This window comes from Medicago sativa, chromosome 7, assembly GCF_051527215.1.
Source record: "Medicago sativa cultivar Bolivia chromosome 7, Bolivia_mono, whole genome shotgun sequence".
NCBI classification, from domain to species: domain Eukaryota; kingdom Viridiplantae; phylum Streptophyta; class Magnoliopsida; order Fabales; family Fabaceae; genus Medicago; species Medicago sativa.
Genome location: NC_140755.1, coordinates 95455172 through 95471742, shown reverse-complemented (window position 1 = coordinate 95471742; position 16571 = coordinate 95455172). Strand labels below are relative to the sequence as shown.

At 32.7% G+C, this 16571-nt stretch overlaps 2 protein-coding genes and 1 pseudogene across 3 annotated transcripts; 1 reads left to right on the top strand and 2 right to left on the bottom strand.

Moving 5' to 3' along the window:
• Positions 1–1157: 1157 nt before the first annotated feature.
• LOC146910667 (serine racemase-like) lies at positions 1158–3467 on the bottom strand. Its single transcript, XM_085724828.1, has 6 exons — positions 3056–3467; positions 2825–2911; positions 2505–2735; positions 1962–2035; positions 1674–1860; positions 1158–1569 (listed from the first exon to the last, which is right to left on the bottom strand). Exons 1-6 carry the CDS (start codon positions 3211–3213, stop codon positions 1317–1319), a joined length of 990 nt encoding a protein of 329 aa, XP_085580954.1. The 5' UTR covers positions 3214–3467; the 3' UTR covers positions 1158–1316.
• Positions 3468–7749: 4282 nt separating this feature from the next.
• LOC146910666 (histone deacetylase HDT3-like) lies at positions 7750–12110 on the bottom strand. Of its 2 annotated transcripts, XM_085725669.1 has the most exons (10): positions 12037–12110; positions 10587–10657; positions 10272–10488; positions 10133–10150; positions 9996–10034; positions 9772–9908; positions 8891–8968; positions 8730–8823; positions 8078–8198; positions 7750–7986 (listed from the first exon to the last, which is right to left on the bottom strand). In XM_085725669.1, the coding sequence occupies exons 1-10, from the start codon at positions 12047–12049 to the stop codon at positions 7926–7928; spliced, it is 849 nt and encodes a 282-aa protein (XP_085581795.1). In that variant the 5' UTR covers positions 12050–12110; the 3' UTR covers positions 7750–7925. The 2 variants fall into 2 exon arrangements, with proteins under 2 accessions (XP_085581795.1, XP_085581796.1); XM_085725670.1 differs by lacking the exon at positions 9996–10034.
• A 1894-nt stretch (positions 12111–14004) lies between these two features.
• LOC146910665 (stem 28 kDa glycoprotein-like) lies at positions 14005–16325 on the top strand (annotated as a pseudogene).
• Positions 16326–16571: the final 246 nt, after the last annotated feature.

Genomic DNA, 16571 nt, shown 5'->3' with positions numbered 1-16571 from the left:
TGCGACGGTTGCCCAAACTGCCGTATACATTGTTGAAAAAATAAAAAAATATACATATTGCGACAGTTAAACCCCAAGGGTCGCAATTTCAGTGTCGCAAAATGAAAGTTTTCTTGTAGTGACATTATTAAAAAACACAAATTTCTTAAAATAAATTGAGATGCAGGGATCAAACCTGTGCCTCTTGTGCAACACCCACGGTTGACGAGGACAGGAGGAGTGGTCGCCGGTGCACAAGGCACGACAATGAGCGGCTCCCGACAGTTTCTAGAGGAACCGAATCACATCGGAATGAGAGGGATCCTAAGGCTGTGTAGGTATGGGACTACATGGTTGAAGGAAGGCTTATAAGAATTGTTTGGTACTACCTATATCAACAAGATGCATCTTCTTTTCGGTAGCTCATTCCATAAGAACTCCACAGTTAAGCGTGCTTGACTTGGAGCAATTTTTGGGATGGGTGACCTACCGGAAAATTTCCCGGTAAGCGTGCGAGTGAGAACAAAACACGCTGAAAAGACTCGTGTTGGTTTGTGGGGTCAGTCGGCAATCCTGAAAGCAGTCTGGGATGTTACAAATGGTATACAAATGGTATCAGAGCAGACCTCCCCTAGTACGGTGTGGTTCGGGGACGAACCAAGCGGAAGCTGGTGGGCATGCAACACCCACGGTTGACGAGGACAGGGGGAGTGGTCCCCGGTGCACAAGGCACGACAATGAGCGGCTCCCGACAGTTTCTAGAGGAACCGAATCACATCGGAATGAGAGGGATCCTAAGGCTGTGTAGGTATGGGACTACATGGTTGAATGAAGGCTTATAAGAATTGTTTGGTACTACCTATATCAACAAGATGCATCTTCTTTTCTCTTTTCGGTAGCTCATTCCATAAGAACTCCACAGTTAAGCGTGCTTGACTTGGAGCAATTTTTGGGATGGGTGACCTACCGGGAAATTTCCCGGTAAGCGTGCGAGTGAGGACAAAACACGCTGAAAAGACTCGTGTTGGTTTGTGGGGTCAGTCGGCAAACCTGAAAGCAGTCTGGGATGTTACATCTTGCATGCAAAGCGAACTCTACTCCTTTTTAGCTAAATTTCCATTTGGTACCGTTTAAATTACAATAAAATATTATTTATAAATTCAAATAAATTGTAGGTAAAATAATCAAGTTGTATAAATTTTGAATTAATTCAAATATTTTTTATTTCATATTAATAAACGCTAGTAGCATTGAGATAATCCACACAAACTTTTACATCAGTAATTGAATAATAACATTCGTCTGCAATGGAAATTCATAATAAGCAAAATGAAAAGTCATTTTGATTTGTTCAAATAATCCCAAAGCACTGCCATATCAACATTGCCACCAGAAACTACTATTCCTATATGCTTGCTATCCTTCCAAGCATCATTTTTCTGAAAAGTTTTAGATAAGACAGCAGCAAGGCCGATTGCTCCACTTGGTTCTACAACAATCTTTAGAATTTCAAAACATAGTTTCATGGCTTTGATAATTTCGCTATCTTCCACAGTTATTATGTCATCAACAAGATCCCGTACAACAGGCCTGTGCCATAGAAAACTCGACAAGTTAATCGTAAGAGACCACGAAAATTTATTTCAATTCATAATATATATATTTATACATGATTGCAAAATATTTGTTTTTACCATGTAAAATTTCCGAGACATGCTCGGAGCCCGTCTGCAATGGTATTGACCTCAGGCAATGTTATTATCCTCCCAGCTGCTTTAGATTGCGCTGCATCATCAGCTCCTTTTGGCTCAGCAGCCAAAATCCGAATAGACGGGTTAATGGCCTTGGCAGCTAATGCTACTCCTGATGTCATACCGCCGCCTGCAGTTTTCATTTTGTTGAAAAATCGAGAAGAGGATACTAGAATCTATGCAAATTTTAAAATATTTGGTTGATGGATTGACATAAAAACAAGAACAAACCACTTATAGGTACTACAAGAGTATCAATTTGAGGGGCTTGTTCCAAAAGCTCCAAGGATATGGTACCTTGGCCACTGCAAGATCAACTAAACATGTCAAAGAGCAAAGAGCAAAGAGCAGTGCTTAGCAAAAGCAAGTCATAGTTCCGTGTAACATATATTTTAGACATCAAGTTTTAGAAGTTTAATAAATAAAAGTAACATGCTGTTATAGATCTTATTATTATAGCTCAAAAAATCAATTCAACGCTGAAAAAAAAGATTAAAACAGATAAAATTAGGTTATAGCTTATATTAAACAATTTGACCTTATTTTATCTTTTAGTACAAAAATAACTTACTTATAAGTAAGTACTTATAAGTTATAAGTCTTAAATGATCTAATTGGTGAACTTCTATTAATACACAACTTATATACTACATGATCTGATTGGTGAACTACTATGAAAATAATGAGTCCACCTCCTGATTATCCATAGAAAGAGTTTACTAACAGGTCATTCACACAAAAATGTGAAACAATAATCAGCATTCGACACTCTACCTCAGTATGCGGCCATCATTAGAAGAAGGTATAAATATAGCACCGGTTTCTTGTCGTAATTTATTCGCAACTTCATCTCTTGACCGTATGTTGGCCTCAGAAAAGTTAACCTTACCATCATACCTCTTAACATTCTCAAGTTTACAAATTGGCACATTTTTTGGAGTAACAACGTATGCAGGGATTCCCCTTAGTTTTGCTGCCAAAGCCAATGCAGCAGCATGATTTCCACTGATTTTGGAGAACAACATCAGAAAAGAAATTAATTAACAGAATCATATTTGAAAAAATTACTTATGTAATTATTGCGTAAAACAAACCTGCTGTGTGTTATGACACCTTTAGAAGCATCTTCCCCCGTGAGAGAGAAAACAGCATTGCATGCACCTCTAAATTTAAAAGCTCCACTGATGACATAGAATATAGAAGAAAATATTATATAGTATTTTCTTCTTTATTTTTTTTCAAGAGTATAACAGCAGATAGAGTTAACCAGATAACTCCAAAATTAGTGGGGAAAAATTCAAATATTTATGTAATTCATCTCTCACCTCTTTTGAAAATTTTCACACTTAAAATATAGTTGCCTCCTTGATATATCATCCAGAGAGGTGGAGGAGAGAACTGGAGTTTTTCGGATCAATGATTTAATTCTAGCATGTGCTTCTTTTATGGAGGAAATATCAGCAGCATATTTTCCCATTGTCATTTGGCCCTCCTCCTTCAGGAAAGTAATTGATCTTGAAAGAGAAAAAAAATAAAGATACAAAAATGAATTTTTTGTAGTGTCCAATGATGAAAAAAATCAATATGCTTCCTACATATTTGAATGGATAATTAAATTATGAATTTCCTTTTTTTTTTCTTTCTCAAATGCAATTATGCGTAAGATGCATGCTCCTGAGAAGTGAGAACTAAATGATCCAGGTAAAGGCAGCCCGCCACTAAGACATCACACATAATATTTAACTCGCGACACATGCATCACACAAAATATGCACATGTCATGCCATAATGATGAAAAGAGATTTGTCCGCCAAAAAGGCATCACATAGGAAATGCATGATGATAGTAAAAATATAATTTCCGCCACTTAGGCAAACACAATCAAATAAAATAACCGGCACTTAGGCAAACAAAGAGAAAACCCACATACAAGAACAAAATTTGCATTCTCAAAACTCATTTCATTGCTTTCAGACATATTAAAAATTCAAACTATAATCACAAATAACATAGAATTAATATCATCATGTACACACAAAATAAAAACCAAAACTTTCATTACACACATCAATTCAAATCATGTTTTCATATATAAATATAAAATTTCAAACTTTACCACTTAAATATATAATTTAATTGTTTTTCTTTTTCTTTTCAACTGATGAGAATTTCTACCACTATTTCATAACACGATCCTAACACTTAGTAAGAACGTATGGGAAAAAACTCTTACCTTAAACACTTTCCTTCCTAACAAACTCTAAATTCCCACGAAATATCGCACAAGGGAGAAGATTGGATGGACAGTATTACAGTAAGAGGGTTATAAATATGGTACTCCTTATTTTTTTTTTTTGGTTAAGAAGAGAAATTTTATGTTTTTTTTTTTTTTTACAAGAGAAGTGGTACTCGTACTACTTTAAAAGGGAATAATTTAATTTAATAGTAGTTTAAGCCAAAATCATGGAAATATTTAGCACCTTGTCTCCATGTAATTAATGATTCACGTATGGAGATTATTCAATAGTTGGATGCAGCATTGCTACACCAATACATGTCCATGTGAATTAGGATGGTATTTAGTAGCAAGTGCATGCCAATTACATTGTCTTGATCAATAAGATGGGAAAATAATAAAGGGAATAATTTTTCAGCAATTGAATCGCATCAATCAGAATTAATTCTCTTGATTCCATCCATGTTAACGTGCATATATGGAGGAAATAAATGTATTATTAAGACAAGTCAAATTCAAGTTATTCTAGAAGGATTTTATGAGAAAGAATGGAAGAAATTTGATAAATGTTGGAGGATCATGCAGATAAGCTGGTAAACAATATCTCATGAAATAAATTGTTAACTAAAGTCAAGAAAATATTAGCGGCTTTGCTCAAAAATAAATGAGTGATGCTATTTATGTAGAAATTTTTTAGGCAAATTCTATGGTACACCCAACATTTTGAGTGTACCAATACACCAAAGCCTTAAATTAATAATTAAATTAGTTGTTTTTTTTTGAGAAAAAAGAATTATTTTATTTCATTGACAAATTAAATCTTATTTACCAAAAGCGTTGATGAAATAAATTTTTTTTTGAATTTTTATTGCTCATAATAAAGAATATTGATTATTTTTTTGAGAAAATGTTAAAAATTTAATATAATTCTTATAAACAATGAAATGATGTATTTTCTCATGAGATGGTGTTTTCTAAAATATAAATATTGACAAATAACTATTTATTTTATAAAATGATAGTTAATTTATAAATTTATGAAGCAGAAGTACCGGTACACCTCAATTTGTGAGGTATACCATAGAAGTTCCCAATTTTTTTATCTCGAGAGCACCAAGAAAATGTTTTAGCCAATCAAATGCCTTCTTGTCCACAAATCATGGGGGTGATGAGTGAAATGCAGGAAATGTATTAAACTGCTACAATGTCGTGAAACTCTCGCTATCCCATTCTTCACTATACATATAATTTTCCAAAATTAGTAAAGGGAAATGTTTGATGGTGCGAACCAAATATATACGAAAACTCACGAATAGCGTGTTATAGTCTCTCAAGTCATTACACCACAAATACTACAAGAATTTTGGTTATTATTGGCAAAATAAATCCCACAGTAATGAATTAAATCCCTCAGTAATACACATTACTGGCGGATTTTGTGACAAAAATGATCCCTCAGTAATACTGGCGTCAGTAATGTTACTGGCGGAATTTTCCCTCAGTAATGGTGAGATGGTTTTGGCAAAGCATTACTGAGGGATTATTCCCTCGGTAATGTTGCTGGCGGAATAATCCCTCAATAATGTTCTTATCAAATTCGTCACATTATTATTGACGGAATATTCCCTCAGTAATGTTTAGACAGATCTGCATTACTGACGAAAAATTCCACCAGTAATGTAATGGACCTTTTTTTTTTTGTTTGGTGATCCCTTCCTAATTTTAAATTTTAATTAAAGAAATAAAATTAATTCAACATAAATAAATTAAAGAAATACAATTTTAATTTAATAAAACACAAATTAATTAATGGATATATCATCATAAGATTGGTACAATACATAAATGGTTTTAGTACAAAATCAATAATATTTTAATAATATTCGTACAATTTTTAAAACTAACATAATAAGCTAATTATCATAATATTCAGACAATTTTGATCCTGGTCTTCCTCCTAATGATTTCCCGCTCATATTTCCTCCTCCCACCTATTTTGGGGATTTTCTTGTGAAGCATAGTTTCTCATAAAACTTTTGTAGTATGTTAAAATCAGCAACATTCAAAACAGATATCATCGATGATGAAAACGTATGGAGATCACCTACAACATTCAAATCAGTAGCATTCAATCAATAATTGTCTCTTTAATCATAAAAAAACAAATATTAAAAAAGTAACATCTACATTATAATCATGCAAAAAACAAGCTAGTCATCGTAAATAATCTTTATTTAACTACATATTCAAAAACTAGTTAGTGCAGCTGTCCTACACCATCATTATTGATGGAATAGATCCTCCAGTAATGTAATGGAGATTCGTCAATGACTTTAATCGCGGATTTTATCCGTCAGTAACGGATTTATCTTTATTATTGAGGGTTTATTCCGTCAGTAATGTTATTGATGGTTTTTTATTCATTAGTGAGGGTTTTTTCCATCAGTAATTACTGAGGGTCTATATCCCTCAGTAATGCAATTTTGAATCGGTTAGTAATTTAGGGAATTCTTATAGTGCAACTATTTTCATAAACTCCAAAATTTTGTCAAGACAACTTCACTGGCATCAACTCATGGCCGACACCGTCACCGGAAAAGTGAACTCACCGTCAGCTGAAAAGTGTTTCAGAGGATAATGTTTTCGTAGTATAATAGTGATGGTCTGTTGCTAATGAGTTGATTAGTGGTTGTTGAAGACACACTCAGTTTTATTATAATTGAGCATACGGCACTTGTTTAGTTGATACCATCAGCGAAACTGAGCAACAATAGACTAAAAATCACTTAGAGCCCGTTTGTTATAGCTTTTTTAAGAAAAAAAAAATCACTTTTTTTAAAAAAATAATCACTTTTAAGAGTTTTGCATCCGTTTGTTACAGATTTTTAAAAAAAATCAGAATCTAAAAAAAATCTAAAAACCGCTTCAAATGAGAAGTTGTTAAGAGCAGCTTCTCAAAAAATAGATTTTTTTTAGAGGAGAAAGAAAATATGGATCTAAAGATTGAACTAATTTTGTAACAAAAAATCCCTGTATCCAAACAAACTAGATTATTTGTTTAAAAAAAGTGATTTTCATTACGATAAACGTAAAATTTAAAAAGTTTTTAACAAATCATATTTTCTCTCTCCTCTAAAAAAAATTTAAAAATTAGTTCAACTTTTTAGATTTTTTTTAGATTCTAATTTTTTTTAAAAATCTGTAACAAACAGATGCAAAACTCTTAAAAATGATTATTTTCTTAAAAAAAGTGATTATTTGTTTAATAAAAACTGGAAGTTGTTCTAATAAAAAAACAAAAAGCAAAAAAACTGGGAGCTCCTTGTAAGAGATAGCGCATTCGTAAAAATTCGTATGTGATAACTTCGCAGTGCTCTTTATATAATATAACATTGGGCCTGGATTGGTGCGACACTTGTCACACCGGATCTAGTCCAGGTTCCCTCTGTATCCCCCCTTCTTTTATCTAGGTATACAATTTTTCTTATAAAAATGGTGAGTCCGCCTTTATACTATTTTTCTGAGGTTCTTAGTCAATACCACTTCAAAATAATTTGAAAACTTATAATTACTAGAAATATATTTACTCCTTTTTTTATTAAGAAAAAGCTATTTTTTGCCAAAAAAAAATAATAAAAACTATTATTCATTAAAACATTCATATTGTAATCCTATTCAATTTTTGCTTCTGGCCGGAATCTTAAAATTTAAAATTAAAGAGCCAAAACATCCAATCCTAATATGCCTCAAACACCTAACCATAACTAAACCGCCAGTAACACGTGACCATAAAACCAACGTCAGAATTTGATCTTAAGTTGATAATCCAAGTTTAATAATACTCTAAACAATAAAAACATCAGCCAGTTTTCCTAAATCAACAACTGTATTTTCAGGTCACCCCAGATCCAAAGAAGATCAAGATGCTAACTTTTCTGTCATAAAGCTAACAAAACCCTTCACTTGGCACTGTGCTTGGCCTTATTATGAGAACCTAAGGCATCTTCAGTCTTAAAAGACCTGCAGTCAAAATAAAAATTGCGTAAGAGAATAAGTGTGTAAAGAACGATGAGGAGGAGGCCAACAGATATAAAAAGACAACTCCAATCACCTGTTACAGGGATTGCAGCTGTAATCTCCACTAGACTTTGGAGTCTCCTGCTTCTCTGGCTGCTTGTTATTTGCAGCAGATTTACCAGCCTGCTTAGGGTAAGGGACACTACTCCTGCCACCTGAAAATATCATAATTCTCGTCATTTCCTTTCAGTTCTGCTTTGTTAATAACATGCATGCATGACAAATTAACGAGTCCAACGAGGTTAAACAATCAGTCTCAACTTTATTTTCTAATTGTACTTCGCTCTTTCATATTTTATTACATTTCATTGTGATTCAACCAAAAGACAAAATTGCGACTAAAAAATGTAACGAGTCAGAAAATATTTAACACATGGTCAGGTAGTTTAACTTTATTCAAGTCCGGCATAAGTCACAAAGTAGTTTAACCATAAAGCAATAGCTGCTCCATGAATAGGCGAAGTGGTGAGAGAACATTGTGGGGAAATAGACGCACCACAACAATGCAATTTTATGCAATAACAGTGCAAAGGGCTGTTAAGAACTACTGTCAAACCTTATAAATCTATCTAGATGACAGTAGTATCATACACAACATTAGTGTCAAACAAGGCTTAGGGGTGAAATATAATAGACAATTTTTTCTAAAAAAAACTAACAAACAAAGTACAGGGGAAAGAACTAACCAGTCTTCTCTGGAGTAACAAATTTTGCCTTTTTCACAAGTACAGGTGTTTCCTTGGAAGATTCAGCATCCCTCCTCTTGTTGCTCCCTTCAGTCTAAAACAAAACTCATATTAAATTCAAATTCGGAGACAAATCGAAGCACAATATAGTCTCCAGTTACCTTCTTCGGAGTCTCCTTGTCAGAATCTTCATCGCTTTCATCTTCACTACTACTTTTATTTTGACCATTCGCCATGGGCTAAACGACACATTACCAAAACAAACTAAAAGATGAATTATCTAAAATCTCCTTCAATAAAAAATTCAGTACTCGGAAAAACCAAGTCTACATCGTATATTAAATAATACCACTAAGACACAATAGCCCCCTGATTCAATCATTAAATTAACAAATATATTTAAAATATTTAATTGGTCCACATAGTTGATAACTCTTATCATTATCATGACCGATCAAGAAAAACAGGATTATGAGGACAATTTGGACAGCAAATAATAAATTGAGCTATAATAGATGCATTCTATAGTCACAAGCTGTTATCTAAAAACTCATTCACATAAAGGAAATCAAAACAATTTGGTAAAAATTTATGTGAAAACACCTTCACTTTTAAGTGGGAATGTTCACTTGATCACTCAATCTATGTTATAAGCAGTTGCCCCGACCAGCTTCATCTATTTTGTAAGTGATTACCACCCGAATCATCTCAGGAATGCTTTAGCACAAAGTTGCTCTCATATATCTAACAGTGGTAAAACCATTAATTTTTGGTACAAACATTTTTTTTTTGAAAGAAATTTTTTGGAACAAACATTTACACCAAGTATCCTACCTTCTTCTACCCAATTAGTATTACCAGTGCCCTACATTTGTATTTTTCCATAGCATTTCATTTAATTCAATAACAGCAGCTGGAAATTAGACACCATCGAACAATTTTGTTTATCGGCACAACATCTATTTTGGCAATAAGATTTAAGACAGTCTGCTATCCAATATCCATTATATATTGAAATCCACTTTCTAGATTATACAGTTACCTCATCTTCACTAGCATCAGATGAATCTGAACTATCGCCAGTACTAGCATCAGATGAATCTGAACTATCGCCAGTACTAGCATCCTTCTGATTCTTTTTCTGTTTTGATGCATTTACACCGGGTTTGGCAGGTTTCCCTACATAAATATTTAGAACAATATGACACAGGAGAAACTTAGTTATGACAATAGAAATGCATAAGATGGATAATGAAATAACTTTACCATTAGCAAGTATAATATCTTCCTCTTCAGAATCAGTATCTAAAACAAAGATAATAGAATAAATTGAGAAGCAAATAAAATGTACAACAACAACAACAACAACAACAACAACAACAAAATTAAGAAGAGTATCTCACCATCAGAATATTCATCAGTAAAAGATTAAAGAATGTAGTTAAGGATGTGCAAAAATGTTAGAAGTTATTAGATTGCATTTTTGTCGGTAAAGAAAAAATTAGAATTCAAGACAGTATAAAATAGTATTAAAAGGATATGAATCCTGTTCACATTCGATTAAAAATCCAGCAAGGAAGACGCTCCCATATTTCCAGTTATGGGATAGCTCAAATTCCTTCCCAAAAACCAAATCAAAAGATGTCTGAGGAAATTTTTCTGAAGAAAGTGTTCCAATTTGAAGCTTGTGATCACCAAACTTCACATACAGGGATACCGGGTCACTCCCTTTATCCTTGCTGACCTCCCCCAAACATGCCTGTCATATAAAGATTTGAGACCATTTATACAAAAACATTAACGATTCAATGGAAATAGAATGACTAGATGTTTATTTGACATGATATAAGCATATACCGATGAAATGTGGATAAGCTGGTTATTTTCTGGAACAACCTTGTGTGGTTCACCATGTTTTACCTCGACACCTAAAAGGATTGTGATTTGTGAATATACACATCCAATATTAATTTAGCAACAGGATAAAAAAATCCAAAGAAGGAAACACAATATTGCTTTTGCAGCTGAAATAATTTGATAGTGCAAAAGACCCATCTTAAAAACCATATTATTAACAACCCAGTGATATAAAACTCCTTTCATGTGGGGTACAATGTAATAGAAACTAAAGAGGTTGAAAAAGACAGAAAGTGAAGTGCGGAGAAAACAAAGAGCAATTAACAGAATTTCCTTTTTTGTAAATTGACCAAATGAAAAACTAAATAACAAATGGTAGGGGTTTTGATATTTAGAGTAAGTGAACTAACTGGCTGTGAGACCAATTGGCTACTTCAAAACCGAGTTCTATAACAGAACTAACATTCTGATTTCTAAAATTACTCATTAACTGACTCAGCATGTAGTGTTACAAAAATTCTGTTACAAAATCAGAGACATAAGGATCGAATAGAGGCAGCCTTTACAAGCCGACTCCGCGATTCAACCAGTGACCTTTTATTGGTCTAAGACAATGATCCCCGAAAGTGTAATAAAACTCCCATTTAGTCCCTTCGAGATGATTGTAGGAACTAAATTGATTAACTAAAAATAACTAATACTATCAACTATTCTCAGTTTTATGGATTATTTTGATTTTCAGTTTCGCAGATTCTAAGTTCATTTCAGAGATTAGATTGGTGATTCAGTTCATTATTAACTATTCCAATAAGATAATCTACCACATTTTTTCCAATAGAAACATCGAGGTCTTTTAACAAAACAAAACAAAACAAAAAAACGTCGAGGTCAAATATTTCAAATGAGTACATATTCAAAACAGTGTTGTTAAATAGCAACTACAGCGGCCCTATCATAGCGGAATTTGGACTAACCACTATTACTCTGCGATTCACTACTTAGTAGTACAGATTATTGTCAAATAGCGGCTATACTGGCTCTGTAACACTACAGCCTAGCGGAATTTTAACAATCTGCCAACAGCGATTGCACAACATTGATTTAAACATGTTTATACTAAAACATGCTTAAACAAAATTAGGTAATGTGATGAAGTAAGCGCAAAAAGTTTTGTGGAGTTTTCATGAGGATGATGATAGTTAGGGTTTAGTAATACATGACTAAAACGGGCAATAATTACGATCGCATTTCCGCCATTTTTATCCAAAAACTGCAAAACCTAACGATATTTATACATGAAAAAATCCTATCGTTTTATATGCGATTCTATAGAAATTGAAAAAATGTTTTTGTTTTTTTCAAAAAGGAAAATCAAGTACTATACGAATATATTTTGTAGTAAAATAAGAAAAAATGTAAAGTGATAGAAAGGAGGAAGAAACGGTGTTACCCCAAAACTCCATGACTGCAGAGAGAGAGTGCAGCGAAAGCTTGATCAGAGAGAAATGCGAAAGAATTTTCTGTAATAATAACTGAATTGCGCTGCGTATTTATTTGAACGAAATTCGAATGGATCTTTTTGGGCTTAGTTGAATGGCCTTTTTTAGGAGAAAATTGCTTTTTTGACATTGAATACTTCATATTGACACAAGTAAATGATCAAATTACCCCAGCGGTAGTTAACTGCCTCTGGCATATGCGCCGGCAGTTAACTGCCGCTTAACTGCCGTTGGCTCCTCCAGAGGCGGTTAACTACCGCTGGCTCCTCTAGAGGCAGTTAACTGCCGCTGGCTTTGCTGCTTTTTATTATGATTATACGCGTTTCGGTCGAAAAATCAAAATAAATCGAAACTTATTCAGAATTCTACGAAACTTTACAGACACCTCTATAAAAATACATATAGATGATGTGAAAAGTTTCGTAACATTCTGAATAAGTCTTTATTTTTTTTTTATTTTTTCGACCGAAACGCGCATAATCGCAATTAAAAAAATAAAAAAAATCGACACTTATTCGGAATGTTACGAAACTTTTCGCATCATCTATATGTATTTTTATAGAGGTGTCTATAAAGTTTCGTAGCATTTCGACTAAGTCTCGATTTATTTTGATTTTTTTTTTACCGAACCATGCAAAATCCCAATTTTTTTCAAGTGGAGTCCAAAAAAGTGTCCTAGAGGTTGAAATTTTTCACGCTTTTTTGCACTCATGTTTAGAACAAAAAAATAACATCTCCCATAAAAAATTTGAATTTTTCGACAAGGGACGGATTAAATATGAATTTTTAACGCGCCTAAAATTTAAGAAACGAAAACATCAAAACATCAACCTAAAAATTGAATTTTGAGCTGTTTTTTTGCAGACACCTCTATAAAAATACATATAGAGGATCTGCAAATTTTCTTAGTATTTCAAGTAATCCTCAATTTATTTTAAATTCTTTACTGAAACGCGTAAAATTGCAATATTTTTCCAACTGCGCGTCCGGAAAAGTTATATAGAGGTTGAATTTTTTCATAATTTTTTTTACACATATTAAGAATATAAAAGAAACATTTTCCCAAAAAAATTAGAATTTTTCGACAACGGATGGATTAAATATGCATTTTTAATGCGAGAATAACTCAAGAAACCAAAACATCAAAACGTCAACCTAGAAATTGAATTTTGATCATGTTTTTTGCAGACAACTCTAAAAAAAAATATATAGTGGGTCTGTAAAGTTTCGTAGAATTCTAAATAAGTTTCGATTTATTTTGATTTTTCAACCGAAACGCGTAAAATCACAATAAAAAGCAGCAAAGCCAGAGGCAGTTAACTGCCTCTGGAGGAGCCAGCGGCAGTTAACGGCCAACGCATATGCCAGAGGCAGTTAACTACCGCTAGAGGTAATTTGGTCATTCATTTGTGTCAATAGGAAGTATTCAGTGTCAAAAAAGCAATTTTCTATTTCGGATACAATGGGCTTAGTCCTTGAGACACTTTTTAAACATTCCAAATTAAAAAATTAATTTTCATTAAAAAAATCAAGAAATTATTCTTAAAAATATATATATATTCCAATTTTTAATGAATGACAACATATATCCTCACAAAAACATATTATTTAAGGCCTTTAAATAAGGTTTAGGAACACTCGTTAATATTTAATTTTTTAATATATATTTTCTCATGTCCTTAATATAAGAAAAGTTTAAAAAAAACAATTTAGTCTTGTTTTAAAAAAAATCACAACTTTTAAGGTGTAGTTATTGTTTAAAATAATTTTTTACCCCTCATTTAATAGTTATCTTTTAAATATTAGTATATGTATTTAATGTTTCACAACTCTCTATAAAAGTATATTTGTAAAAATATTTAAAAATGCTAAAGATAGCGAAAGACCAATGACCCAAACATAATAATTAATTTGTACACATGGATCAACTTTACCTTTTTCATTGTCCTATTTTTATACTATTCACAATCTTGCTGTACCTACCCTATAACAAGATATATTTTCTATTTAAAGAACAAAATCCTCCACAACAATATTAAGCAATTAAGTTGCAAAAACATTCATAAGATTGAAGATACTCATTTTCTTTTTTGTTACACTCTTAGCAACATGTCATGGTGATGTTTTAAACCGTGAACATGGTGCAACCAACCAAATCTTCCCTCTCCGAGTGAAATCTGGCCCAGGTGGACACTACATTCCAGAAGTATCATGTGCTAGTTGGAGACTTGGTGTTGAAGCACACAATATCATAAACTGAAAAACTATTCCACAAGATTGTGAAAAATATATTGGTAACTATATATAGGTGATCAATATAGAGCTGACTCCAAATCAGTTAACCGTGAAGGTTTTTTCTATGCCAAATCTCTTAATATAAATGGAGATGGCAAAGACATTTGCGTGTTTGACATTGATGAAACAACACTATGTAATCTTCCATATTATGCTAAACACGGATTTGGGTATGATATATCATGATCTTTTGTTTACATACTTCCAGGGGCGGATCTACATTGGAACTATGTGGGACTATAGCTCCACATGTTTTTTCCACTTAGTTGATAAAGAGCATGAGCCATGATAATATGACTTCTGTGCTACTTCAGATTTTATTCCAGGGCCATTTATTAGTCTTTTCCCTATTAGTTCTTTGTATAACACTTATAACTTATTGTTAATTATTATGTACACTTATTCTAAAGAGAAATGATATTTTGACAACCACTTTTTGACAACTTTTGGACAACTTTCTCTCTCATACTCACATGATGTTGTTATCCTCTCTCTTCCTTTTTCTCTCTCCATTGTTTTTGACCAATAAAAAGTGAGAAAACAAGGTTGTCAACAAAGTTGTCATGAAATGGATGTCAAAATATCATTACTCTTTCACTTTTCAAACTTAGTTAAAAAAAATGATATTTGAACAGGAAAATTATATGGCGGCGTTTGCTTTTTGGATATTTTTTAAATCCTTATAAGATAAAAAAAATAAGTGAAAGATAAAATTATATAGTGTCATGTACGAAGTCAAAATTAGATATGCTAATCTTCAATGTTATATTTTGCTCTTAATATTTGAGATATGATACAAGTAAGTAATCCTGAGTGATTAATTTAGTTTCTTCTATATGTAACCAAAAAAAAAAGTTTTTATATAATTCTTTTTGTTAGACCATCCACAACAGATCACCTCAAATTAGGTGCTTAAATGAGTTCTCTGTGTCTATATCATTAATTTTACGGTAATACTTAATAAACATCAATTTTCTCCAATCAAACACCTTAAAAGAAATTATTAAATAGGTCCCACAAATAATTCTATATCATTATATTTCAACAAAATTTATTTAATTTATTAAGATTTATTAAATAGGACTAACAAAAAATGAAGAGATAGAGGGTGCTTCCATAACCACCATTCTCTATAGACACCCATATATTTTATTCCACAATGTTGGTGCCTATTTATGTGGTGCTAATTAGGTTAAGCACCCACCATTGTGGATGGGCTTAAAGACCCTATAATACTTAATTTTTGTTAATTAATTAGTCTTTTATGATAGGGTGGAACCATTAAATGCGACTTCGTTTAATGAATGGGCAGACCTTGGCACAGCACCAGCACTGCCAGAGTCTCAAAAACTCTACAATAAACTATTGTCTCTTGGTATCAAGATTGTATTCTTAACCGAAAGAGCAAACAAACAAAGGAACATAACAGCCAAGAATTTGAGACTTGCTGGCTTACCATACATGGGAGAAACTAATTTGCAAGTAAGTGTTCTAGGTTTTGTTTGACATGCACATGATTTATAGTTGATACTTTATAGCTTATAAATTCATATAACTAAAAACTCGTTTGATAACTGTCATTTTCTCACGAGGTTACAACTTATAGCGTTTGTAAAAGAAATTAAACTTTTATGCACATTAAAAGATATCCTGATGACAAATTTGTGGTCACAAGGATACATCAATATATCATGGTAAAACAGCAGTTACACGCAAATCATCTGAGAGAAAGAAGCTGGAGGAAGAAGGATACAGAATTATTGGAAACATAGGAGACCAATGGACTGATATACTTGGAACCAACACAGGCAATAGGACTTTTAAGCTCCCTGATCCAATGTACTACATTATTACTCCCTCCGTCCCGCAATACTTAACCTATTTGAAGGAAAAAAAAAATTGTCCCACAATACTTGACCTTCTCAAATTTTTAAGCTTAATTTGACAAGTTTACCCTTTATAGTTACTTTTTGTGGTCTCCATGTAAAAGTTTGTAGTGGAACAAAGAAAGTAATCATTACTTAAAAAAGTGAAGATTTAAAAATAATAATAAGGGCAATTCAGTAAAAATATCATTCTCTTTCTTTCATCTTTACATTTTTATTAATCTGTGTGAAATTGCCAAGTAGGTCAAGTATTGCGGGACGGAGGGAGTATTTAATTAAGATCTCTCCATGAGTCCATATGCTGT